Genomic DNA, 27,312 nt, shown 5'->3' with positions numbered 1-27,312 from the left:
AGCAAATAAATGCGGCGCGACACTCCCTATAACTGAGTGCGCGGCAAACAGGTTCATACACCTGTTCAACTGTACTCAAGGAGACATTTTGCCGTCATAAATTATACCTTAGGGCCCACACTGTGGACAAATTTCTATGTTTCCCTGCCGCAGCTCCTACTTGGAGGCAAAATTTTAATATCACCATTAATAGGCTAGATCGATTGCTCGTGGTCCAAATCATAAATATACCATGATGTCGGGGGGGGGGCAACCGCACATCCGCGCCGAAATGTAGACAATCCAGGGTTTTTCTCCGGACACTAGACCTCCGTAAAATCAAAAAGCGGGTACCCATCTTCCAAGTTGGGCAGCTCTTTAAAACGATGATTATATTGTGCATACTGGACATATGCAATATATAGATATGCCCATTTTCACGGGCCATTGTAATGCTTTTGAGCTGGTTTCCTTTTTTGGGGATGATGGCAAAATTCTGTAACCATTTATGGGATAATTACTAACAACAAATTAAAATTCTTTCGAAAAAAAAACACCAGGGGCCAAGGTTCCCCATGCCCCCCCCCCTCTCTTGATACGCCACTGTAACATTCGTGGGGTAGGGTGAGGTAAAATTGGGGTTATACATTTAAGTGACTGGGGAAAAAAAATTGTGCACAGGTCTATGGGAATGTCTCCCAAGTGACCCATTACGGCGGTAATTATTAATAGGGAAATCATTCCAGTTGCATTGTGGAGGTAAAACCACCGAGGAAAGAATAGTAGGAATTAAGACTTTTATTAAGACAGCTTTTTCTTTGCGCCTCATTCCGTCGGCTTCTGCAACTGCATCTGTTAATCGAAATCGTTGACAAGTTTGCCTCAGACACTATATAATCACAGATCATAGGCCTACTTTCCATGCTATTTTCGAGACAGTCATCCCGACAAAGTAATGTTTATTGTTCCAACAATACAAATACACTTTTTATTGAGACATCGGACCAAAAATATCCACCCACGCTTAGTTGTAAGGAATAACGAATTTTCAAATGTCGTATTTGCGCCCCTCCCCCCCCCCGCCAACAATAATTCAGGCGGATATATTTAGTGTATGCACTTCATTTGTGTTGCATTCTCACCAGACTGACGTATTAAAAGAAAATTAAATTCTGTCAAATGTTTCTTCCTGTATTTTTCAACATGAAATTCGATTTTTGTTTTTGTCCCTAACGAATTTTTCATTTGTATGTTTTATTTAAACCGAATTAGCTACTCTATTTTGTCATTTTTCAACCTTCTGAAACTATTAATACGCTTTTACTTGCTTTTGCGCCAACGGCACACAAAACAACCGACTAAAATGACTTGGCCGCAACAAAAAAAATTAAATTTGTGGTAAATAATATTATTCCATAACTAATCGTGGGTGGTTTTTTTTTGTTCAATGGCTAATTCGAAAGTAAATAACTTTAGTGTTGCTAAAAAGCAAGTTAAAAAAAACAAAGTCTATTTTTCAGGGTGATACTCGAAAACAGTAATAACAATTTTAAGGTAGCCGAATGGCCGAGGGGGTTGGTTCGTTGTTCCACGATCTTGGGGGCAGGGTGGATCTTGATGATCCTTGATCCAAAGCAACCAAAAATTAAAAAAAAAACTTTCAGAGATTGCAGGCGCCCAAAATAGAAATGTTAGTACCGTAGGTTTTTTTCCGTCACAAGTTGAACATTACTTTATGAGGAGAAAACATCGCTTAGGCGTGAACTAGATCATACGTGAGTGCACATAATGCGCGCCGTCGGTACTGGGTGGTGTGGGGTCAGAAGATGTTTGAAGAAAATTTAAAACAACTTACCAAATAAATTAGATGATATAAATATATATTTTTTACTATTACACTACGTTTAAGGGAAAGAAGCATATATTTCTCCAAGGCCTAGGCCCTATACCATTATTAGGTCTAAAACATTTTACAGGAAAAACTTGGACAAGACTAATCAAGTGTTATTAGATAGATCCCAACAAAATATTTTGCCTCGATCGTCAAGTCCAACAAAAAGCAGTAGTTTTGCATGTATTTGAACATAAAACGCCAGTTTTTTCAAAGTAACCGAATCAAATAATTGTTTACTATTTTGTCCGGGAAATATATATAACCTACATCCTCTACACGGATTTGGGAGCTTGCCAACTGTAAAGAGCGCCCCCAATAACCCAATAACTGCTCTTAACATCAAAAATATGGCGTGTCAAACGTTGCAATATTCAATATTTTGCAATATATATGTTGGATGTTCAATATGTGTTTGTTATCTTTTACATTTATGTGCGATGTTCAATATAAGTATGCGATGTTTTTCATTATTTGCGCGATGTTTAATATATTTGTGCGATGTTTTACAATATATGTGCGATGTTCAATATAAATTATGTGTGCGATGTTTTACATTTATATGCGATTTTCAAATTATATGTGCGATGTTTTTGACGATATATATGTGCGATGTTTTCAATATTATTTTCGATTTTTTTTGCATTAAATGTGCAATGTTTTTCGATACAATTGTGTGTGTTGTTTTACAATATATTTGCGATATTCTCAAATATGTGAGCAATGTTTTACACATATGTTTGACATTTCGAGCTATTTGTATTCGATGTTTCATCGGTATGTTTGCATTCGATCTTTTGCAATATGCATTTGATGTTTCCCTTTTCATTCGATGTTTCGTTAAGAGTCAAAGTCTGGCTACTAGACCGCGAAAGTCTGACTATTTTGCCTAAAGTCAGTGTATGAGACGTCAGGGGATCGCGTAAAGTGATTAGAGCCAGACCAAAACGGTAAAAACCGGAATTGTGGGTAATTCTTTAAGCATACGCAATGCGTTCATCATTGTTTGGGCAGTACCCCCAGCTGTGCCTGTACTACCCATAGTGTTATGTGCATCATCTATGCATTGAGGAGTGCATGACACATGGTCTGAGCTCCAAGGCCGATGTGCACCTGTCCCGTTTAATGATCCAGTTACCTGATAATTTGTTAGCATAAGCTGATGTAAAATTGGGCAAAATTAGATGTTTATGAAAAAAATCAAATTGTAAGGGGCTAACCTTTCATTTTTGTCAGCAAAATCGGGAAAAATCAGATGTTTCTGGAAAATTGCAGATTGTATGGGGTTAGATGTTTATGAAACATTTCAAATTGTAAGGGGTGAACATTGCATATTTTAGCGAAATTGGGCAAAATCAGATGTTTCCGAAAAATTTCAGATGTAAGGGATAAACCTTGATTTTTTAGTGAAATTTTGCAAAGTTAGATGTTACGAAAAATTTCAAATTGAAAGGGGTTAACCTCGCATTTTTTTAAAGCGAAAATGGGAAAAAATCAAATGTTTCTGGAAAATTGCAGATTGCAAGGGGTTAACCTTGCTTTTTGAATAAGATTGGGAAACATTAGATGTTCATGAAAAAAATTCAAATTGTAAGGGGTTAACCTTGCATTTTTTAAAAGCAAATTAGGACACAATCAGATGATTCTGGAAAATTGCAGATTGTTAGGTCTAAACCTTGTATTTCTAGCAAAATTGGGCAAAAAGAAATGTTTATGAAAAATTTTAAATTGTAAGAGGTGTACCTTGTATATTTAGTAAAATTTGGCAAAATCAGATTTGTATGAAGATCTAAAATGGTAAGGGGTTAATCTTGCTTTTTTAGAAAAATTTAGGGCATATTTGACTAAAATTGGGCAAAATCAGATGCTTCTAAAAAATCCAGATGTAAAGTTTCCGCAAAAACAGCTGTTGAAAAAGAGCCCAATGTTGAACTTTACTGAGTCTGAGGTCTATCGAGGGGACGATCCTTATTTCAACTCCCGGAGATTCGCTGACAGTCTCTATTTTTCTTTTTAAGAAAGTCGAAATAGCTGAAGAGGAAGGTGAGAATCTATATGTGCCCAGATACAAAGAGTAGAAATCTACGCGTCTGCCTTTTGAAAATACACAATTGCGGTGTTCATTGTTGCGTAATGATCCGCCTAGCACACGACTGTTTTGCACATTAGGCTGTGTTATGCAGCTTCCTAACAAACCAAACACACTGGGCTCATTATATCGACTTGTTTTTACCCATTAAGGTAAAGCAAATGGACCCAGTAATCTTCCTGGCGCGTTTGCTCACCTATAAAGACAACTTTTCTCAGTTTAAGGAAAATTCTAAGGTAACGAAATGGCCGAGTGGTTACGATTCGTCGTCCACGGTTAGCGGGGTCCCGGGTTCGAATCCCGCTGGTGTCTTTTTGGTTTTTAACGTATGAGTTCAATTATTCACTATAAGAGATTTAATTTCCCGTCGTAAATTACCAACAGTACCTTAGCTTAATCGGTAAGCACTGCTGCTGGTACTGTCCGCGAGTTCCAGGTTGGCGCCTTCGTACAGGTTCAGGGCATGTGGTCCACTCGGAGGATCAGGGCTTAGGGGCCGCCCTGTTCCTCCCTTAGCTCTTTGCTTTTACATGGTGCCTGGCCCTCCGGGGTTATATGGATGGATAGGGAAGGAAGTGTGTATTGGTCGGGGACGCCGAGACCCCGGAAGAGAACTAAGGGATCGGCTGGGGCATTGTTATGGCTCAGACCGATCCCTGAAAGCTTGACTAGCACATAACTTTTTGATTTTTTTTACCCTCTATCTTTTATACGTTGGTTTAGTTTGATATCTACAGCTGCTCGGTAGGTCTACGGGTAGTATCAACATTGAAACAAAGGTGTATGTCATAAATCAATGAATATTTCATGATTGACTATAATCAAAACGGAGTTTCGTTTGATCAATTTGACTATCATTATATAATGACGCGATTGCCAATTGACGTAAGAAACGCCATAAATTATACCGGGAAAGAATAAAGATGTACATTGTAATATAAATATTATTTATACATCTTTCAAATAACGTGTCTTTAATTGTGAGCATTCCAAACAATACAGTAATTCGCAATAGTAATAGAATGGTATATATATGATAGCACGATCAATGCATCTCTATTAAATTCAAAAAAATATAATTTAGGCCCCTATGTGTGAAATATTCTTTGATTGACTATGAGCATTCCATACGAATGAGTTAATTCGCAAAATATAGCAACAACAAAAGAGAAAGGAAAAAGAGAAAATTCCTTTACCCTAAAAACTGGAAAAATAATTTGTTTTAAAAAAGTCAAATGGGACACTTCATGTATTGATTGAACAGTTTGCAAAGAGTTAGCCTTACATTTTAGCAAAATTGGGAAAAATCAGATGTTTCTGGAAAATTGCAGCTTGTAAGGGGTTAACCTTGCATTTTTAGTAAAATTTAGATGTTTATGAAACATTTCAAATAGTAAGGGGTGAACCTTGCATTTTTTAGCGAAATTGGGCAAAATCAGATCTTTCTGGAAAATGTCAGATTGTAAGGGGTTAACCTTGCTTTTGTAGTAAAAATTTGGCAAAATAAGATGTGTATGAAAGTTTTTCAAATTGTAAGGGGTTAACTTTTTTTAAAGTAAAATTGGGAAAATTTAAATGTTTATGAAAAATTTCAAATTGTCAGTGGTTAACCTTGCATTTTTTAGCAAAATAGGGCAAAATCAGGTGTTTATGGAAAATTTCAGATTGTAAGGGGTTAACTTTGCATTTTTAGCAAAATTGGGCAAAATCAGATTTGTATGAAAAATCAAAAATTGTAAGAGGTTGACCTTGCCAAATAAGGGCAAAATCAGATGTTTCTGGAAAATTGCAGATTGAAAGGGGTTAACCTTGCTTTTTTAAGCGAAATTGGGAAAAATCAGATGTTTCTTGAAAAATGCAGATTGTAAGGGGTTAACTTGGCATTTTTAGCATAACTGGGCAATATCAGATTTATATGAAAAATCTCAAATTGTAAAGGGTGAACCTTGTATTTTTAGCGAAATTGGGCAAAATCAGATCTTTCTGGAAAATTTCAGATTGTAGGGGGTTAACCTAGCTTTTTTTAGTGATATTTGGCAAAATAAGATGTGAATATAAAATTCCAAATTGTAAGGGGTTAACCTTGCTTTTTTGGTAAAATTGGGCACAAGTTAAATGTTTATGAAAAATCTCAAATTGTAAGGGGTGAACCTTGCATTTTTTAACAAAATGGGGCAAAATCAGGTGTTTATGAAAAATGTCAGATTGTAAGGGGTTCACCTTGCATTTTTAGCAAAATTGGGAAAAATCAGATTTGTATGAAAAATCAAAAATTGTAAGAGGTAAACCTTTGCCCAATTAGGGCAAAATCAGATGTTTCTGGAAAATTGCAGATTGAAAAGGGGTTCACCTTGCATTTTTAGCAAAATTGGGAAAAATCAGATTTGTATGAAAAATCAAAAATTGTAAGAGGTAAACCTTTGCCCAATTAGGGCAAAATCAGATGTTTCTGGAAAATTGCAGATTGAAAAGGGGTTAACCTTGCATTTTTAGCAAAACTGGGCAATATCAGATTTTTATGAAAAATCTCAAATTGTAAGGGGTGAACCTTGCATCTTTAGCAAAATTGGGTAAAATCATATGTTTCTGAAAAATTTCAGATTGTATGGGGGTTAACCTTGCTTTTTTAGTAAAATTGGGTAAATTTTAATGTGCATGAAAAATTTCAAATTGTTACGGGTTAACCTGGCATTTTTTAGCAAAATACGGCAAAAAGAGGTGTTCATGAAAAATTTCAGATTGTAAAGGGTTCACCTTGCATTTTTAGCAAAATTGGGAAAAATCAGATTTGTATGAAAAATCAAAAATTGTAAGGGGTTAACCTTTGCCAAATTAGGGCAAAATCAGATGTTTCTGGAAAATTGCAGATTGAAAGGGGTTAACCTTGCATTTTAAGCAAAATCGGGCAAAATGAGATTTTTATGAAAAAAACTCCGATGTAAGGAATTAACCTTACTTTTTAAAAGCAAAATAGGGCAAAATCAGATGTTTATGGAAAATTTCAAATTGTAAGGGGTTAACCTTGCATTTTAGCAAAATTGGACAAAATCAGATGTTTCTGGAAAATTTCAGATGTAAGGGATTATCCTTGCTTTTTTAGTGAAATTTGGCAAAGTTAGATGTTTATGAAAAATTTCAAATGATAAGGGGTTAACCTTGCACTTTTTAAGCGAAATTGGGGGGAAAATCTGATGTTTCTGGAAAATTGCAGACTGTAAGGGGTTAACTTTCTTTTTGAATAAGATTGGGAAAAATTAGATGTTAATAAAAAATTCACATTTTTCAGAACCATTCTCTTAGTTGAGAAATTATTCGCACATGGTGTTTCCGCAAACCTTTCATTATTTACAATCAGATGTTTCTGGAAAATTGCAGATTGTGAGGGTGAACCTTCTATATTTAGCAAAATTTGTCAAAATCAGATTTGTATGAAAAATCTAAAATTGTAAGGGATTAACCTTGCTTTTTTAGCAAAATTTGGTGCATATTTTACTAAAATTTGGCAAAATCAGATGCTTCTGAAAAATTCCAGATGTAAAATTGGGCAAATTAGATGTTTATGAAAAAAAATCAAATCGTAAGGGGTTAACCTTGCATTTTTTTTGCAAAATCGGGAAAAATCAGATGTTTCTGGAAAATTGCAGATTGTATGGGGTTAGATGTTTATGAAACATTTCAAATTGTAAGGGGTGAACATTGCATATTTTAGAGAAATTGGGCAAAATCAGATGTTTCCGAAAACTTTCAGATGTAAGGGATTAACCTTGCTTTTTTAGTGAAATTTTGCAAAGTTAGATGTTACAAAAATTTTCAAATTAAAATTGCAGATTGTAAGGGGTTTACCTTGCTTTTTGAATAATATTGGGAAAAATTAGATGTTCATGAAAAAAATTCAAATTGTAAGGGGTTAACCTTGCATTTCTTTTTAGCAAAATAGGACACAATCAGATGATTCTGGAAAATTGCAGATTGTTAGGGCTTAACCTTGTTTTTCTAGCAAAATTGGGCAAAAAGAAATGTTGATGAAATTTTTCAGAAACATCTGATTTTGCCCAATTTTGCTAAAAATGCAAGGTTCACCCCTTTAATTTGAGATTTTTCATAAAAATCTGATATTGCCCAGTTTTGCTAAAAATGCAAGGTGAACCCCTTACAATCTGCAATTTTTCATAAACATTTAGTTTGCCCAATTTCGCTAAAAATACAAGGTTCACCCCTTACAATTTGAGATTTTTCATATCAATCTGATATTGCCCAGTCATGCTAAAAATGCCAAGTTAACCACTTACAATCTGCAATTTTCAAGAAACATCTGATTTTTCCCAATTTCGCTTAAAAAGGCAAGGTTAACCCCTTTTAATCTGCAATTTTCCAGAAACATCTGATTTTTCCCTAATTTGGCAAGGTTAACCCCTTACAATTTTTGATTTTTCATACAAATCTGATTTTGCCCAATTTTGCTAAAATTGCAAAGTTAACCCCTTACAATCTGAAATTTTCCATAAACACCTGATTTTGCCCTATTTTGCTAAAAAATGCAAGGTTAACCACTGACAATTTGAAATTTTTCATAAACATTTAAATTTTCCCAATTTTACTAAAAAAGCAAGGTTAACCCCCTTACATCTGAAAATTTCAGATGTAAGGGGGTTAACCTTGCTTTTTTAGTGCCCTAAATTGGCAAAGGTTAACCCCTTACAATTTTTGATTTTTCATACAAATCTGATATTGCCCAGTTTTGCTAAAATTGCAAGGTTAACCCCTTTCAATCTGCAATTTTCCAGAAACATCTGATTTTGCCCTAATTTAGCAAGGTTAACCTCTTACAATTTTTGATTTTTCAAACAAATCTGTTTTTGCCCAATTTTGCTAAAAATGCAAAGTTAACCCCTTACAATCTGAAATTTTCCATAAACACCTGATTTTGCCCTATTTTGCTAAAAAATGCAAGGTTAACCACTGACAATTTGAAATTTTTCAAAAACATTTAAATTTTCCCAATTTTACTAAAAAAGAAAGGTTAGGCCAAAAAAAAAAAATATTCGGTCTCTGGTCAGACCAAAGTTCCGGAATTGACGCGGCCACGCGGTTTTTTTTTTTTTTTTTTTGCTTTTTTTATTTTTCTTCAAGCTTGGATTGTACAGACAAGGTGGGGTGCTATTTTGCTTTTTTGGTGTCCTCATGTACATTGGTGTCCTCCATAATTTGCCTTGGTGCTTTCAATCATTTGCCTTGGTGCAATTTCCCATTCCTTGGTGCTCTTTGGTAAAAAAAAATTGACGAGGTGCGGAAATAGAGGGCGCTGTTGGAGCTACCGCGGAACATTTTGGAAAAAAAAAGATCGACGCGCATGGTTTAAATCGACGCGCGCGCTGACCAGAGACCGACTTATTTTTTTTTTGGCCTTAACCCCTTACAATTTGAAATTTTTCATAAACATCTTATTTTGCCAAATTTTACTACAAAAGCAAGGTTAACCCCTTACAATCTGAAATTTTCCAGAGAGATCTGATTTTGCCCAATTTCGCTAAAAAATGCTCCAAATTTTGCTAAAAAAGCAGGGTTAACCCCTTACCAATTTAGATGTTTCATACAAATCTGATTTTGCCAAATTTTACTAAATATACAAGGTACTCCTCTTACAATTTAACATTTTTCATAAACATTTCTTTTTGCCAAATTTTGCTAGAAATACAAGGTTAAGCCCTAACAATCTGCAATTTTCCAGAATCGTCTGATTGTGTCCTATTTTGCTAAAAAAAAATGCAAGGTTAACCCCTTAGAATTTGAATTTTTTTCATGAACATGTAATTTTTCCCAATCTTATTCAAAAGGCAAGGTAAACCCCTTAGAATTTGAATTTTTTTCATGAACATGTAATTTTTCCCAATCTTATTCAAAAGGCAAGGTAAACACCTTACAATCTGCAATTTTCCAGAAACATTTGATTTTTTCCCATTTTCGCTTTAAAAAAATGTGAGGTTAACCCCTTTCAATTTGAAATTTTTCGTAACATCTAATTTTTACCAAATTTCGCTAAAAAAAAAGTAAGGTTAATTCCTTACATCGGATTTTTTTTCATAAAAATCTCATTTTGCCCAATTTTGCTTAAAATGCAAGGTTAACCCCTTTCAATCTGCAATTTTCCAGAAACATCTGATTTTGCCCTAATTTGGCAAAGGTTAACCCCTTACAATTTTTGATTTTTCATACAAATCTGATTTTTCCCAATTTTGCTAAAAATGCAAGGTGAACCCTTTACAATTTGAAATTTTTCATAAACATTCAAATTTGCCCAATTTTGCTTAAAAAGCAAGGTTAACCCCTTACAATTTGGAATTTTATATTCACATCTTATTTTGCCAAATATCACTAAAAAGCTAGGTTAACCCCTTACAATCTGAAATTTTCCAGAAAGATCTGATTTTGCCCAATTTCGCTAAAAATACAAGGTTCACCCTTTACAATTTGTGATTTTTCATATAAATCTGATATTGCCCAGTTATGCTAAAAATGCCAAGTTAACCCTTTACAATCTGCATTTTTCAAGAAACATCTGATTTTTCCCAATTTCGCTTAAAAAAGCAAGGTTAACCCCTTTCAATCTGCAATTTTCCAGAAACATCTGATTTTGCCCTTATTTGGCAAGGTCAACCTCTTACAATTTTTGATTTTTGATACAAATCTGATTTTGCCCAATTTTGCTAAAAATGCAAATTTACCCCTTACAATCTGAAATTTTCCATAAACACCTGATTTTGCCCTATTTTGCTAAAAAATGCAAGCTTAACCACTGACAATTTGAAATTTTTTATAAACATTTAAATTTTCCCACTTTTAATAAAAAAAGAAAGGTTAACCCCTTACAATTTGAAATTTTTCATACACATCTTATTTTGCAAAATTTTACTACAAAAGCAAGGTTAACCCCTTACAATCTGAAATTTTCCAGAAAGATCTGATTTTGCCCAATTTCGCTAAAAAATGCAAGGTTCACCCCTTACTATTTGAAATGTTTCATAAACATCTAAATTTTACTAAAAATGCAAGGTTAACCCCTTACAAGCTGCAATTTTCCAGAAACATCTGATTTTTCCCAATTTTGCTAAAATGTAAGGCTAACTCTTTGCAAACTGTTAAATCAATACATGAAGTGTCCCATTTGACTTTTTTATAACAAATTATTTTTCCAGTTTTTAGGGTAAAGGAATTTTCTCTTTTTCCTTTCTCTTTTGTTGTTGCTATATTTTGCGAATTAACTCATTCGTATGGAATGCTCATAGTCAATCAAAGAATATTTCACACATAGGGGCTTAAATTATATTTTTTTTTAAAATTTAATAGAGACGCATTGATCGTGCTATCATATATATACCATTCTATTACTATTGCGAATTACTGTATTGTTTGGAATGCTCACAATTAGACACGTTATTTGAAAGATGTATAAATAATATTTATATTACAATGTACATCTTTATTCTTTCCCGGTATAATTTATGGCGTTTCTTACGTCAATTGGCAATCGCGTCATTATATAATGATAGTCAAATTGATCAAACGAAACTCCGTTTTGATTATAGTCAATTATGAAATATTCATTGATTTATGACATACACCTTTGTTTCAATTTTGATACTACCCGTAGACCTGCTGAGCAGCTGTAGATATCAAACTAAACCAAAGTATAAAAGATAGAGGGTAAAAAAAATCAAAAAGTTATGTGCTAGTCAAGCTTTCAGGGATCGGTCTGAGCCATAACAATGCCCCAGCCGATCCCTTAGTTCTCTTCCGGGGTCTCGGTGTCCCCGACCAATACACACTTCCTTCCCTATCCATCCATATAACCCCGGAGGGCCAGGCACCATGTAAAAGCAAAGAGCTAAGGGAGGAACAGGGCGGCCCCTAAGCCCTGATCCTCCGAGTGGACCACATGCCCTGAACCTGTACGAAGGCGCCAACCTGGAACTCGCGGACAGTACCAGCAGCAGTGCTTACCGATTAAGCTAAGGTACTGTTGGTAATTTACGACGGGAAATTAAATCTCTTATAGTGAATAATTGAACTCATACGTTAAAACCAAAAAGACACCAGCGGGATTCGAACCCGGGACCCCGCTAACCGTGGACGACGAATCGTAACCACTCGGCCATTTCGTTACCTTAGAATTTTCCTTAAACTGAGAAAAGTTGTCTTTATAGGTGAGCAAACGCGCCAGGAAGATTACTGGGTCCATTTGCTTTACCTTAATGGGTAAAAACAAGTCGATATAATGAGCCCAGTGTGTTTGGTTTGTTAGGAAGCTGCATAACACAGCCTAATGTGCAAAACAGTCGTGTGCTAGGCGGATCATTACGCAACAATGAACACCGCAATTGTGTATTTTCAAAAGGCAGACGCGTAGATTTCTACTCTTTGTATCTGGGCACATATAAATTCTCACCTCCCTCTTCAGCTATTTCGCCTTTCTTAAAAAGAAAAATAGAGACTGTCAGCGAATCTCTGGGAGTTGAAATAAGGATCGTCCCCTCGATAGACCTCAGACTCAGTAAAGTTCAATATTGGGCTCTTGTTCAACAGCTGTTTTTGCGGTTACTTTACATCTGGATTTTTTAGAAGCATCTGATTTTGCCCAATTTTAGTCAAATATGCTCCAAATTTTGCTAAAAAAGCAAGGTTAACCCCTCACCATTTTAGATTTTTCATACAAATCTGATTTTGCCAAATTTAACTAAATATACAAGGTACACCTCTTACAATTTAAAATTTTTCATAAACATTTCTTTTTGCCCAATTTTGCTAGAAATACAAGGTTAAGCCCTAACAATCTGCAATTTTCCAGAATCATCTGATTGTGTCCTAATTTGCTTTTAAAAAATGCAAGGTTAACCCCTTACAATTTGAATTTTTTTCATAAACGTGTAATTTTTCCCAATCTTATTCAAAAGGCAAGGTAAACCCCTTACAATCTGCAATTTTCCAGAAACATTTGATTTTTTCCCATTTTCGCTTTAAAAAAATGCGAGGTTAACCCCTTTCAATTTGAAATTTTTCGTAACATCTAACTTTGCAAAATTTCACTAAAAAAGCAAGGTTAATCCCTTACATCTGAAATTTTTCGGAAACATCTGATTTTGCCCAATTTCGCTAAAATATGCAATGTTCACCCCTTACAATTTGAAATGTTTCATAAACATCTAACCCCATACAATCTGCATTTTTCCAGAAACATCTGATTTTTCCCGATTTTGCTAAAAAAAAATGCAAGGTTAACCCCTTACAATTTGATTTTTTTTCATAAACATCTAATTTTGCCCAATTTTACATCAGCTTATGCTAACAAATTATCAGGTAACTGGATCATTAAACGGGACAGGTGCACATCGGCCTTGGAGCTCAGACCATGTGGCATGCACTCCTCAATGCATAGATGATGCACATAACACTATGGGTAGTACAGGCACAGCTGGGGGTACTGCCCAAACAATGATGAACGCATTGCGTGTGCTTAAAGAATTACCCACAATTCCGGTTTTTACCGTTTAGGTCTGGCTCTAATCACTTTACGCGATCCCCTGACGTCTCATACACTGACTTTAGGCAAAATAGTCAGACTTTCGCGGTCTAGTAACCAGACTTTGATTCTTAACGAAACATCGAATGAAAAGGGAAACATCAAATGCATATTGCAAAAGATCGAATGCAAACATACCGATGAAACATCGAATACAAATAGCTCGAAATGTCAAACATATGTGTAAAACATTGCTCACATATTTGAGAATATCGCAAATATATTGTAAAACAACACACACAATTGTATCGAAAAACATCGCACATTTAATGCAAAAAATCGAACATAATATTGAAAACATCGCACATATATATCGTCAAAAACATTTATTCGCACATATAAATTGAAAATCGCATATAAATGTAAAACATCGCACACATATATTGAACATCGCACATATATTGTAAAACATCGCACAACTATATAAAACATCGCGCAAATAATGAAAAACATCGCACACTTATATTGAACATCGCACATAAATGTAAAAGATACTGAACGTCCAACATATATATTGCAAAATATTGAATATTGCAACGTTTGACACGCCATACAAAAATTCATATTTATCTTAATGTACCTCCCCTTTTAGCCAAAACTATACCAATTGCTTCTGATTTTAACCCTCAGGGATTCGATTGCAAACTGGGCCTCAATTTTGCCCTATTTGCTCCCAGGCGGTGAGCTTCAGGAGGAATTAGGTTTTTTTGTTTTTGTTTTCTTTACAATCCATAGCGTGAAACCGAAATCTGACGGCTGAATAAAAGACTAGACAGAAGTACAGGCTCTTTTAACTAGGGAAAATCATTAAATTATACAAAGTCATTTTTAATTTATGTTTAAAGACAACAATCCAAAATGTATTAAATATATGTCATAGTAAATATTTAATTGTTAAAATATGAATTTTAAAATTCAAAGATTTTGCTATACATTTGTTATTTGTTATGTATGTATTTGAAAAAGCCAAATATGGCTGCGCCCTTGTCCCACTGAATTACATATTGGAAACGGACGGTCGATAGCTAACATAACAGTACAGTAACACTGGTGCCTACGGTACGGGAGATTTAAAGCCATGGTTTGTGAAAAGTGTAAGTTAGACTACCTGAGAAATTATAGCGATCGTCACGAGCAGAGGGCACTGTTTCTGTGATTGACTGATTCAAGCGCAAGTTTTGTCAAGGATTGTCTGAAAAACAATCCTTGAAAATATGCCGGGGGGGGGGGGTATGCGGAGGGGGGGTATGCTGGGGGAGGTGGGGGAGGGTATGCCGGGGGGGGGGGGGGAATAAAAGCCCCATAAAATGTGGCTCTAATACTGGTCATGCTGGTCTTCCTGAGCTCCGTCAGTGTCCGTGTCGAGCGCAATTTGAGTCCCCCACGCAAGTTTAAACTTGCGCGCGCAAGTTTAAACTTGCGCAAGGGACTCCTGAAGCACGCAAATTACACCGCGCCATTTTAATTTGCGTGCGCAAGTTTAAACTTGCGCAAAGGCGATTGCAACCTTCTTTTGCGGGCGGGATTTTCATTGATGAAGATTTTTTTTTTCAAAACACGAGTACATGGAGAAATAATGGAATATATGAATGAATAAAGAAATAAATAAAAAGGGGAATTCAATTAGCGTCAATGAAAAGAAACATTGAGATTTAGCAGTGCTTATCAGAGAAGTTGTTTAAGGGTACGTGGGGGCGGGGCCGGGGAGGGGACCGGGCAAGCAATAAACTTAAGCACACTAGCGGCGATTGCTTGGAAAGTGTACTGAAGTTGTTCAATAATGGAGACCAGCTTCAAGTTTTTTGCTTTGTAAACCTAATTGGCATTTTATTTATATTCTTGAATGTAAATAAATCATAATTTCCTAGGGCTGGTGTAACCCGCTGTTAACGTAAAAAGAATGATTATGATCCCTTCAATTGTTCAAGTTTTGACATTATAGTAATCATTTACATTATTTTTAAAATGCTTATGTATTCTACAATTAAAAAAGTACTTATTCTTAAAAAAAATACTAATTAATTTAACAATTAATAAATTGGACGGTACAATAATTCATATTGTTTTAGAATACTTGCATAACATTTCGAGCGCTGTGTACACTTCAAAAATGCGTAATTTGAAAAAAAATTTAATGAATGCATTACTAATTTAATTAATTAATTAAATTTATTACTTTAACAAATATTGTTTTATTGCAGGCTCAATAATTCATATTAAAAAATGTTTACAACTTAAAAACGGTATGCATATAAAATGGTAATTATTTTAAAAATTATTTCAAATTTGCAAATGATTTAATTAATGAATTTAATAAAATGTTTCAAAAAAAGGCATTAAGGCATTGTCTCCCGAAGCTCAGTGATGCTATTAAATCGGAGAAAAAAATCTGCTTTAAAAATAATGTTACATACCTGCATGAGTTTACCAGGGAAAAATAGTTTAGCGGCTCTGTATGCGTGGCCGGGAAAATCTATGCAGTGCGCAAGTTTAAACTTGCGTGCACAATTTGTAGCAAGGAAATGAATGCGCGCGCAAGTTTAAACTTGCGTGCGCGCAGGTTAAAACTTGCGCGGGGGACTCACTTTGCGCTCGACATCCGTATTGAAAGCTGTGTGTTGAGGAAATCGAAATTTGGCTAATTGGAATCGTTTAGTTTAGTTTAGGACACCTCTTGTTTTACAATTTCCGCTCATAAATCAAAACCCTGCCCTCTTTCCACAGAATTAATCCAGCTGATATTCAACATGGTATCGTATTTCTTAACAAATTAGATGATTCCAAACACACATTAAAATTTAAATGATAAAGTTGCTTTTCCGGCTTGTGCCATAGGCAAATTTTTAATTTAGGCAGCCTATTAAAAAATATTATTAAGTCCCAAGGCAGTGTGTCTTTTCGTTCTCTTGTATGGAACAGGGTCCTAAACTACATGACTAACTATGTTTCTCACTTAATATTCACTATATTAAATTCACTATATTAAACAATTGATAGGTGCATAATTCACATAAATGAATTTATGTCAATTGAGTCCTTTGACATAGTTAACGGTGTTAAAGTACAGAATTGTTATCTTTTTTTTCCAGGTGAGAAAAAACTTGGAAAAGTTATAACTCCTGATCCATGGAAATCTGGAGCCAGAAACACAACAGGTGAGGAAGGGTTATGTGCCTAAGGTTATTCAACATTGATTTTTAGGTTTTCATCCCTCAAGGCTCAAGCTTGAAAAAAAATCGGTCAGGAGGGGAATTTATATTTTATATTATATGGTATAAATTCCTGCTGCAAAGCTGTTGTACATACATTCACGGAAAGCGTCCTTGGGACAATAACCCCAAACCATGGCTTGAAAACCTTCACTCCACTCGGGGTGATTACGAAAGGCATGATGCAGGGTTTCAACAAACAACGCAACAGTTGGCCTACCCTTGCCAGCTAGATGTCAAACTTTGAACTTGAAAAACATACGACCACGAGTACTGTACAACACGCGCTCACTGTATGGTGCCGAGAGCGTTGTCGTATCAATACCACATTGCCTCGCTATGGCATGCATAACACCTCAGTATGTTGTGCACAATGTTTGCGTGCAAATCAGTGCGACCGTGCCTGTGGATTTGGTGAGAAACTGGTCTGGAAAATACACTTTTTTTCAGAAAAAAACCTAACCTTCAGAAAAAAAACAAATTAAATGTAAATACAATCGGGGCAGGAGTTAAAATCAAGGCGAAAAGTGATGAAAACCTAAAAATCAATGTTGAATGGCCTAAGTAAAAATGATAATGTCCACTGGCATGACTGGAGATGATAGCATTTATGTTCTTCATTTTAAGTCTCCAAAATATCATCCCATCAAACTGTTCCTTAGCTCTGCCTAAGGACTATGGACTTCATGCAGCTACTGTAGATAGCGCTCTATGACCAGTCATGAGAGCTCCTAACATGCCCAAGGAGGAGGTTCATTGTGTGCACGTACTGTTGCATGAAATAAAATTAGATTAGAAAGTTAGATTTCCTTTCCCCCATTATCAGTATTGTCATAAATCTACACAATTATGTATTAAAACTGTATTTTATGTTTGTTTTTCAGAGAGTGGGGGTCGGAAGGTTGGAGAAAACAAGCTGCTGACTGGCAAAAAAGCGAGGTCTGTTTCAATCCCCTTATACCCAACTCCCCCCCCCCCCCGAACAAAAACTTTGAATTCTCTGTAGTCGAAATGAAATGCCCCATATTCTAGTAAACACCGTTTGTGCACAAGTAAAGGGGGGGGGATGTTGTGCAGTGAGCGGTAAGTGAAAAGCTTGTGATGGTCTTGTGATGGTCTTGTGTTGGTCTTGTGATGGTCTAGTGATGGTCTAGTGATGGTCTTGTGATGGTCTTGTGATGGTCTTGTGATGGTCTTGTGATGGTCTTGTGATGGTCTTGTGATCGTCTTGTGTTGGTCTAGTGATGGTCTTGTGATGGTCGTGTTATGGTCTTGACTACGACACTACGAGAGTGAAGCCATTCCCAGATTGTTTGCAAAGTGTGCGTGCCTCTGTGATAGGCCCGTAACACCCCAACTAAAGCATCACCCCAGCTATAGTTGGGACGAACCCAACTATAGTTGGGATCATCCTAATTATAGCTGGGACTTCCCCAACTATGAAGTTGGGACTGTCTCAACTGTAATTGGGGACATTGCTATAGTTGGGGCATAGCAGGCTTATATACTAGCATAGTAAATGCTCAATAAAGCTGTATGTGCCAAATGTACTGGGCAATTTCGATCATTGTCATTGTTATTTTCTGCTTCAGGTACAACCCTTACACAAGACAGTTCAACAAGTGTCGGATATGCAAGCAGTCTGTACATCAAGTTGGCTCGCACTACTGCCAAGGGTGTGCATATAAAATAGGTAAGTCAACAAGTCACTGAACTCAAGTTGTGCGTCAAGTCTGTCACAAGTCATATCGCAAGTCGGAATAGCGGTACTTTCCTCACCATTCAACGATGGGACCGGGGTTTGATTCCCCCCCAGGGCCAACTCATGGATTAGTCCCGTTATAAAGCCATGGTACTGCTGCGTCAAACTAAATTTGACTTTAAAAAATTTGGCACAACGATAGCACAGCATGTAGAATCAGGCACAGCTTGATAGAGTCTGCCATGCTATCGTCTTTTGAAACGGCAGTAGCACGGCACTGCTCTTAACGCCGTGCCATTGCCATGCCCAACTCAATTCAATTTGAAGTTGAGGCAAACATTTTAGGAATGCTCACAATAACCTCTCTCGCGTTCGCATCGCAGACAGTGAATGTGGCGCGAATTTTTGATGGCGCAAAGGGCATTGAGGTGACTGAAAAATGATTTTAACAATGGCAGGCTGCTGTGGATGCCTTTAGTTCGACTAATTAAGTCGGCGATTAGAGCAACTGCTGTGGTATAGCTACTGCACAGCTCAATTCTATTTAGTTCGGCACGGCAGTGGTACAGTGTTTATGAATGGGGCTTTGACATTTAGTCCTTGCCTAATTCTTTGAGATTTCTCAGAAATATTCTCAAGGATTCCTCCACCCATCTCCGATAAATTACTTTCTCTGATGAATACAGATGATGGAACTATATTTATGAGTGAAATAATCTTTTCTTTTCTTGTTCTGCAGGGATTTGCGCAATGTGTGGCAAGAAAATCCTGGACACGAAGAAATACAAGCAGACATCTGTATAGCCGTTACATATTCGTTCTACATTGGTAACATTTTTCTTGACAATGATGAAAACCTTCCCCCTGTACCATGTACTGCCCTCTTTCTGCGGTTCCAAGTTTTCTGAGGATGCAAATGTCTTAACCCTAAAGGGGCCGGGTTATTTTGACCATCTCTCAGCCGGGGGGGGGGGGGGGGGGGGGGGGGGGGGGGGGGGGGGGGGGGGGGGGGGGGGATTCCGCCCCCCCCTAAGATCTCGGCCATCAAGTGACGAAAAATTTTGAAACTCAGCACATGCATAGAGCAACTCTTCTTAAACATGCCCAAGAAATTTCATGACTATAGGTCAAAGGGTTTTGGAATTATGGCTAATTAATTATTCATATGTATGAATGGCAATTCTGCTCGGTGTACACGACGTATATGCGAAAATTCAGTTTTCACGGTGCGTAGCGCCGGAAAATTTTCGCTACGTGCCAACCCGTGGTCCGATTTTTATGTTTTTGGTATCAAAAGATGCGCAAAGCTCGAGGCTAAAAAGTCATAACAGCTCGGGTCGCGAAAAAATTTTTTTTAGAAGTTATCGCGGAAAATGTTGAGGGGGGGGGGCGGATTCCGCCCCCCGGCCCCTTTAGGGTTAATAAAAGAAAGGACTTCCTATTTGGAAGCTGATCAGTAAAGCATGCCGCATGGGGTTCAAAGAAAGATGGTACCTTTGAAGGGCTCAGAAGTTTATATATTTTTTTTTTTAGTCTTTGTAAAATACGTATTTGAATTGTTGTGATTAAAGTGTTGGGATTTTCATTTATTTTTTAGTGTTTAAAGAAAGAAACGTGTTTGCTTTTTTTGTTGTGGAAAAGCATAGCACACAAGGCTATGGGGATTGTAACTGATCTGCAAACTGCAGTGAAATGAGCCATTTGCAAATTAAATTCGAGTAACATCTGGTACCCCAAGTTGCTCGAATGCTTGGCACATTGTAACTTTGAGTTCTCCAGACCAAAGAGACTGTTGCTATATCATGTGATTCAGGGCAAGCCTTACGCTAGCAACCCCCACTCCGGCATGGTCTGGTGTCTTTGTGCCATTCTCACCCATTGTGAGCAACGTATTGGTGCTGAGCGTCTCTTACGTAACTATGCAAGAGCTTGCCCCGAATCATGTGATATAGCAACAGTGTCTTTGGTCTGGAGAATTCAAAGTTAAAATGTGCCAAGCATTCTGAGCAAGTCAGTGTACCAGATGTTATTCAAATGTAACTCGCAAAGGGTATAGTTTATTCGCAAATGGCTTATTGCAGATTGTTGTACATAATATGTAATATACTCCTAACACTATGTATGGAACATGCTGTAGTTTGAAGTTTTCGAAATTTGTACCAACTTCCGATCACGATATATTTTTTTTTGGGAGTGTCATACGTACCATCCTTTATAACTTTTCTTGCAAAAATGGCCCATTCCTTATGCGTAAAGGACTATCGTCAAATCATGTGTGCAATGTGCAATTGAAATATCAAACTGACTTCTTCATCCCTGTTTACAAGCAGTAGAAACCTGGACACATAAAATGACCATTTCACATTTCGTTACTTACATTAAAGGCATTGCATGTGGTTTAATGATCTCAGTGTCTCCTTAAGTGTAAACAAAGTAAACAAAGTGCGACGTCATCAGTACAGAGGCTTATTAAATACGAATGCATTAAAATTATGATTAGGAATACTTGTACATAGTGTACAATATACATGAAGTTTTCCTTTTTATAAGCAACATACAGTGAGAGAGTAATTGATGAAAGAGTAATTGATGACAAATATTTGGCAAAAGCCAAAACCATGTATTATTTAAAGTTATACACAAGTAATTGTTTATGTTATTAGTACACACTGATTGCTTTCTGACGTTCAGTTGTCTATTTGATGGCAGGGAATGCAGAAATTGAGCAACAATCTTTTCTCATTGGACAAGATGCTCTATGTCACTGGTTATATTGGCCAAACATTATTGGGCTCGGTCACAAACGTGAATGGTGCATCTGCAGCACCACTAGATTTGCCTCTTAGAGTTGTAGTCACTTTCAACTCGACATTATCACAAGCCACTTGACTACTCATCTCTGCCAACAAGTATTTGATGTCAAGATACATACATCCAGACATTAGGCCTTTTCACTCTATCGGAACTGGTCACCATTGAACACGGGTAGGCAAGGTATACCTTTCACACTTACACCAAGGTATACAAGGGTCGGCTGTCAATTCTGGATTTTCTACCCGGGGTAGAACTTCTCAACCCTGGTCCCGACCAGGGTTGGATTTTACCAGTGTGGAGTGCCAGACCCGTGTAGAAGCCGTGTTGGATTCTGGCTAGTGTGAAAGGGGTTCCTGAAATCTCTGTGTTGGACCCGGCACGAACACATATTTTGGATAGTGAGAAAGGCCCCTATACAGGGTGGCAAAAAACAACGGAACCTCATACTTCCACTACCCCGAGGTTCAAACCACATATACCAATGCATGGAGAATATTTTTAGAACAGAAATGAAACCAAGGTCGCCTGATTCCGTCCAGTAGTTTTTGTTCTAGAGCCTATTTTGTGAAGCAGGGTGGGGCATTTTGGTCCCGACGAATTACTAAACCGCGCCCGGGAATTTGACTTGCATTGTAATTGATAGAGGGATTGTTATATACCCACATGAAAGAAGTGTGCTTCACAAAATAAACAAAAACTACTGGACCGAATATTTTGGTATCATAATTCTTCTAAAAGGATTCTCCATCAATTGGTACAGGTGGTTTGAGTCTCAAGGTAGTGGAAGTATGATTTTTTTTGGGGGGGGGGGACCACCCTGTGTAATAAACAAGGTTCTGATAAATTATTCTGAAAGTTCTTGCAGAAAGCTCTGTAGACCCCCTTTACAAGACAGTGTGTAAATACTGTATTTTTTGTCTCAATTAGCTAACTTTGAATGACCAATGTAATATGTATGTAATTTGTATACTTTAACTGTAAATAAACGATCTGTGTCAAGTAAACGTGTGCTTCGAGCTATTTAACATTACAAACATTTCATTAAGCATGCATTAAACATAATAAGTGGCATTTTAAGTAATTTGAAGAAAAAAAATTAAAGCAGTATCATTGATTTGTTTTTAAAAAATCTTCAGCTGCTTTAAAAAAGAGAGCTTAAAACATTTGTCACTTCAGTAACAGATACAATGTGTAATTTACTCATAATACACAGTGTTAACTGCAGTTTCATGTGAACATTAAAACAATGAAAACATTTTGTTTGACTGGTTTGCAAAACAATGTTACATCTTTCGTATAATATTCTTATACATGTACATTTGCATGTATGTTCCCACTAAAGCTTACCATCTTTCTGGTATTTCCAATTTGGTCAGTTTTCAAATGATATACAGTTAACTGTCCAAAATTTATGGGCTACATTTTGCTTGAGCAGGTTTTTGTGTTTGCTTTTACTACTTGGCATACATTTATCCAACATAAAATTCACTCTGAATTTGTTCCCCCTCAATTAATAAATATCAATTCAGGAGAAATTATGGATATGAAAAATACATGTACAATCATCAAAAATGTGACAAACATGTACATGTAATACTACTAATAAAAAATCATTCAAAGTCAGAATAAGTTCCAAATTGAATAAGGTCAGGGAACCAGAGTACGAGAACAACATTTTTTCTTCGTGGTTTTCCAGCATCTGTGAACACAAAACTTTAAACAGGTCTGCGTAACAATATTTGCTATAAAATACTAGCCCCCAAATCTATCAATTTTCTGACAATTACAGCAAAAGAAAATGTAGTATATTTTACATTTAAACTGACCCAAATGATAGAATGGCATACAGAATAGTGATGAAAAGTTTGCTTTGAAGTTGTAAGCAGTCTTTTCTACTTGGCCGTTTGACAATTCTGCTTGTCATCAGCCAAGAATAAATTTAGTTGCAGGAATTTCAAACTTTCAACCTTGCTGTAAGTCCCTCCCTCCAAAAAAAAACCTATTTAAGGCCCAAAAAAAAAGTCTCCGGTTTCTGGTATGCACGCGCGTCGCCGTAGCCATGCGCGTCGGCAAAATGAAAAAGGTTTTTTTTTTCAATGAAAGATGATGTCTCAAAACCGCCAAACTCACTGGTTTGACTGGAATCCTGCTGCTGCACAATTTAAACGTGTTTTTAGACTGGGATATGGTCGAGAATAAGCTTTATGTGGCCTCTCTGGAGTCCCATATATTTGCACTAAGTTTAGTCAGGCACCATTTGCAGTCATCAGCAGACATTTGAAGCAAAAAAATCAGGTTAAAAAAAAAAAAAAGCTGCGTCGCCGCACCACTTTTTGGGCAAGCTCCATACCAGAAACCAGAGACTTTTTTTTTGACCTAAAGATGAAGTAATAAAAACATCCATACTTAAGAGAAAGCAAACTGGTTGAAGTCGTGTATGCTGACAAAAATAAGTTCAACGTACATTTTCAAATGTAGCTTATCATCAGATTCAAGCACAAAAAAAACATTCTTGTCTAAATATTTACAAGAAAAACTTACAAAAATATGTAGACAATAAGCTTCAATTGAGGAAAAATGGTGAAAATTACCGACTTACTAAAAGCGAAGTGCTGCATGGAAAATTATAATACAATAATGGTGAATATTACATTTGCTGTTTTTAACAGTAAAATCAAGCTGCGGGAAATCTAAATTCTGAATAGTTACTTCTACAACCTGACAACACTGAATGAAATTGTACAAGTGTCTACATACTGAACTGAGTACAACACATGTATCTGAAGTTCAACAAATAATTTTTTAAAATTCCAATAAACGTTACCACTGTAAACTGTACAATTCCTTTTGATATTGCTTTATGCACTGTCCAACCTGCCCACGTGGCAATTATCATTCGTAACCATACCTCATACATATTCATGATCGAAAACCAAATTCTCAACGGTCCATTTCTCCGTCACGTGTCTGCCGCTAGTTTTGCTGTTTATCAAGCGCGCATGCGAGGATTCACGCACAGGGTAAATTATGCATGCACACTACAAGTGCGCTTTTCCAACCAATTGGAGGAACTAGCTAGCCAACGGGGGTAATGCACAGGCCCGAACATTGCCCTAGCAACATGAAAAGATGGGGCACACACCCAGCAACGTTTTGACAAGATAACTGACGTGTACAGTCGCGCGACAACATTTTGGCGAATATGTATGAGGTATAGTCAAACAAACATGTTAAACATGGATTATTTCGGGTGGATAGTTGATGTCAGCTCCCCTTAAGTTTTGGAGCACTGCACCGGGGAGCTAATATCCACTATCCACTCTCTAACCATGTTATATTTGTAAAATACAGAGTAGTCAAAAAAAAGTTTACACTTTTTCAAAGGCAGATTTCTCAAAATTGGGGAGACCGTTGAAATGTGTTAATTATTCTTAAACTACAAGATCTTGGTGGTAAGTGGTGAAAACGGCGTTGAAAATAAAGCTCAAGTTAAGAAAAAGCGGCCATTTACAGAAAAGTGGTCACAAACTATTTTGTCCAAGTCTATGGCAGTTCTGTAGACCTAACTTACATTATTGCAGTTCTTTATGCATGCAGTGCTACTGTGTTGACTGTATCTCATAGATTTGCGTGTGGACTAACTGGTTTTTGACCATCTTTCTTTAAAACCATCGCCATTTCTTAATTCAGGCTTTATTTTCAGCGCCGTTTTCACCATACACCACGAAGATGCTGTAGTTTAGGAATATCTTAAAACAATTTTAACATGTCTCCCCAATACTGAGAAATCTGCGTCTGGAAAAGTGTAACTTTTTTGGGGGGACCACTCTGAATAACCCTTGCAGGAAAGAAGCAGTAAGGCACTCACTCAGCTGTGTTCCACAAAATAGACTGATTTCAAACTCGCATCAAAACGAAGGTTCTCAGTAATCCTTTTGTGTCGAGAACAAGGACTGAAACAGGAAAAGATCTCCAAAAAAGGAAAAGATCCACAATGGCTTTGCACTGAGAGCCTTACATTTGATGCTTATTTGGAATCTGTCTGTATATCATGGTTAACAATGCCACTCAAATTCTAACTACATGTACATGTACAAGAAAATTCTTTTAAAAATGATCTCAATCAATTAAAAGCAAGATACTTGTTCATTGCAAGTTCGTTTAGTAATATTGAGCAATGTGATGTTAAGATAGGGGGGTGGGTAGGGGGATGGGGTGAGGGTGGTAGGGGTAAGGGTGGTGGGGAGAGGGAGGGATGGTGACACTGTCCCATTCATCGTTTTTGTTAACAAATTCTCACTCTTGTCAGAAAATCATGACTGTGTTGACACATCATGTCATCAGATGGTGCCCCCATCTGTCAAATTGTGTCAATCTGGAAAACTTTTTGAAATGTACAAAAGTCACTCTAGATACATGTATATATACACATGTATAGAAGATTTAGTATTTAGCAACATTCATTACGATGTTGTAAGTGTGTGTTTTTAACAATTCTTTGTTGGGTAAATGAATGGATGTAATAATATTAATATGAAATTTGATTTCTTATTTATCATTCTTCATGATTACGGCATTTCAGACGGAGCATGTGCAGTCCATTTACTTTACTGAAAATCTGTAAGCTTTCACTTTATAATGTTTACATGGCGGACAAAACAAGAACTTGTGAAGCCTGTGATAACACACATAATTCTCAACTCTCTATTGTGTATTTTAAGTTTGTACATGTATATACATGTACATTGTGGATATTTTTTTCTAACGTAAATGCCAACTGTGCTTTACAAACTTGTGTCGTAAACTTCATCTGCACAATAAAAGTGGGGGAAAAGGAGAACATTTAGATTAACCCTTACCCTACTAGACCCTCCAACGCATGCCAATATGTGCCTCAAGAAAATCTCCTATGTTTTTTTGCATGGCCCTCCAATATCTGCCATGTCATTTCAAGGGTAACTGGACAGGCACTCCAATACATGCCACAGAGAACAATGAGAGTCCTCTGATAACAATCAAGTGCCCCCAGCTGGTCAGTATCAGGCACCCTCCAGGGCCTCCAACTCCTGCCAATTGGAGCCTTCACTGCTACATCAAAGTATCCTCCAATAAACTGCAGCTGGAGGGCATTGGCATAACCAACTGACATGCAGTAAACTACCCTCAGAGAGTAAGGGTTAAAATTAAAGTAAAGCAATGCTGATTGTCACACAAAAAAAAACTCTTCAAATGTCCCAAAACATTAGATCTAAATACTAGGAACTATTTGTCAGAACTCTGCTGTATATGTTTAAATACATGTATTGCAAAAGCTGCGTGCCTTCAGTTCATTTTACATCAAACAAAACAGAAACAAAAATAAATGGGCCGAAATTGACAGATGTCGCATCTGTGATTTGTTGCCTAGCAAATAAACTTAATAGAATGGTATTGAACAAGCCTCTTTAAAACAGGGTTCGCTCATAAGTTTGACGCCTCATAGGTCCGATGCCTCATATGAGGCGTCGGACTTATGAGGCGTGTCGGACTAATATGAGGCATACAATTTATTTACGCCGCATAAGTCCAACGCCTCATAAGTCTGAAACAGCATTTGTCCATTGTCGGACTTATGAGGCATCAGACTTTTGAGGCGTCGGACCTATGAGGCGTCGCACTTATGATACGGCCCCTTAAAACTTCCTTTTATTGTAATATCATGAAAAGTATAGTGTACATGTATGCCGAAACAATATAAACTCTGTGAAGGGCCAATATGACTCCTTTTTGGCAGATTTTAAAAACAAGCTATAGCAATCAGCAAACATGTCTCACCAGGTACATGTATTTGGGAAAACTTTTAAGACACTTGCTAGCAGCCAACAATCTACACTCTGTTCTTCTTAATGTCCAGAAAATGGAGGTTTTGTGTTTAAACCGCCATTTTGTTCATCTGTCTTTAGGACAAAGATGTCCCTGCAGCCAATTTCACAAAAATTTACGCCAATGGCATGACTCCACTTGCGCCACAATTTATTGTGCATTGAAGTTAACATTTCATGCTGCGCAACACTT

At 36.7% G+C, this 27,312-nt stretch overlaps 1 protein-coding gene across 1 annotated transcript; it reads left to right on the top strand.

The window, feature by feature from the left end:
- The first annotated feature begins 14,484 nt into the window (after positions 1 to 14,484).
- Positions 14,485 to 19,363, top strand: LOC119736546 (cysteine-rich PDZ-binding protein-like). Its single transcript, XM_038210563.1, has 5 exons — positions 14,485 to 14,627; positions 16,623 to 16,688; positions 17,627 to 17,681; positions 18,335 to 18,435; positions 19,184 to 19,363. The coding sequence occupies exons 1-5, from the start codon at positions 14,612 to 14,614 to the stop codon at positions 19,246 to 19,248; spliced, it is 303 nt and encodes a 100-aa protein (XP_038066491.1). The 5' UTR covers positions 14,485 to 14,611; the 3' UTR covers positions 19,249 to 19,363.
- Positions 19,364 to 27,312: the final 7,949 nt, after the last annotated feature.

The sequence above is a fragment of the Patiria miniata genome, unplaced genomic scaffold, assembly GCF_015706575.1.
Source record: "Patiria miniata isolate m_02_andy unplaced genomic scaffold, ASM1570657v1 HiC_scaffold_10, whole genome shotgun sequence".
Lineage (NCBI taxonomy): Eukaryota > Metazoa > Echinodermata > Asteroidea > Valvatida > Asterinidae > Patiria > Patiria miniata.
Note: the sequence above shows the minus strand (reverse complement) of the source record. Positions and strands in the feature narration are given on the sequence as shown.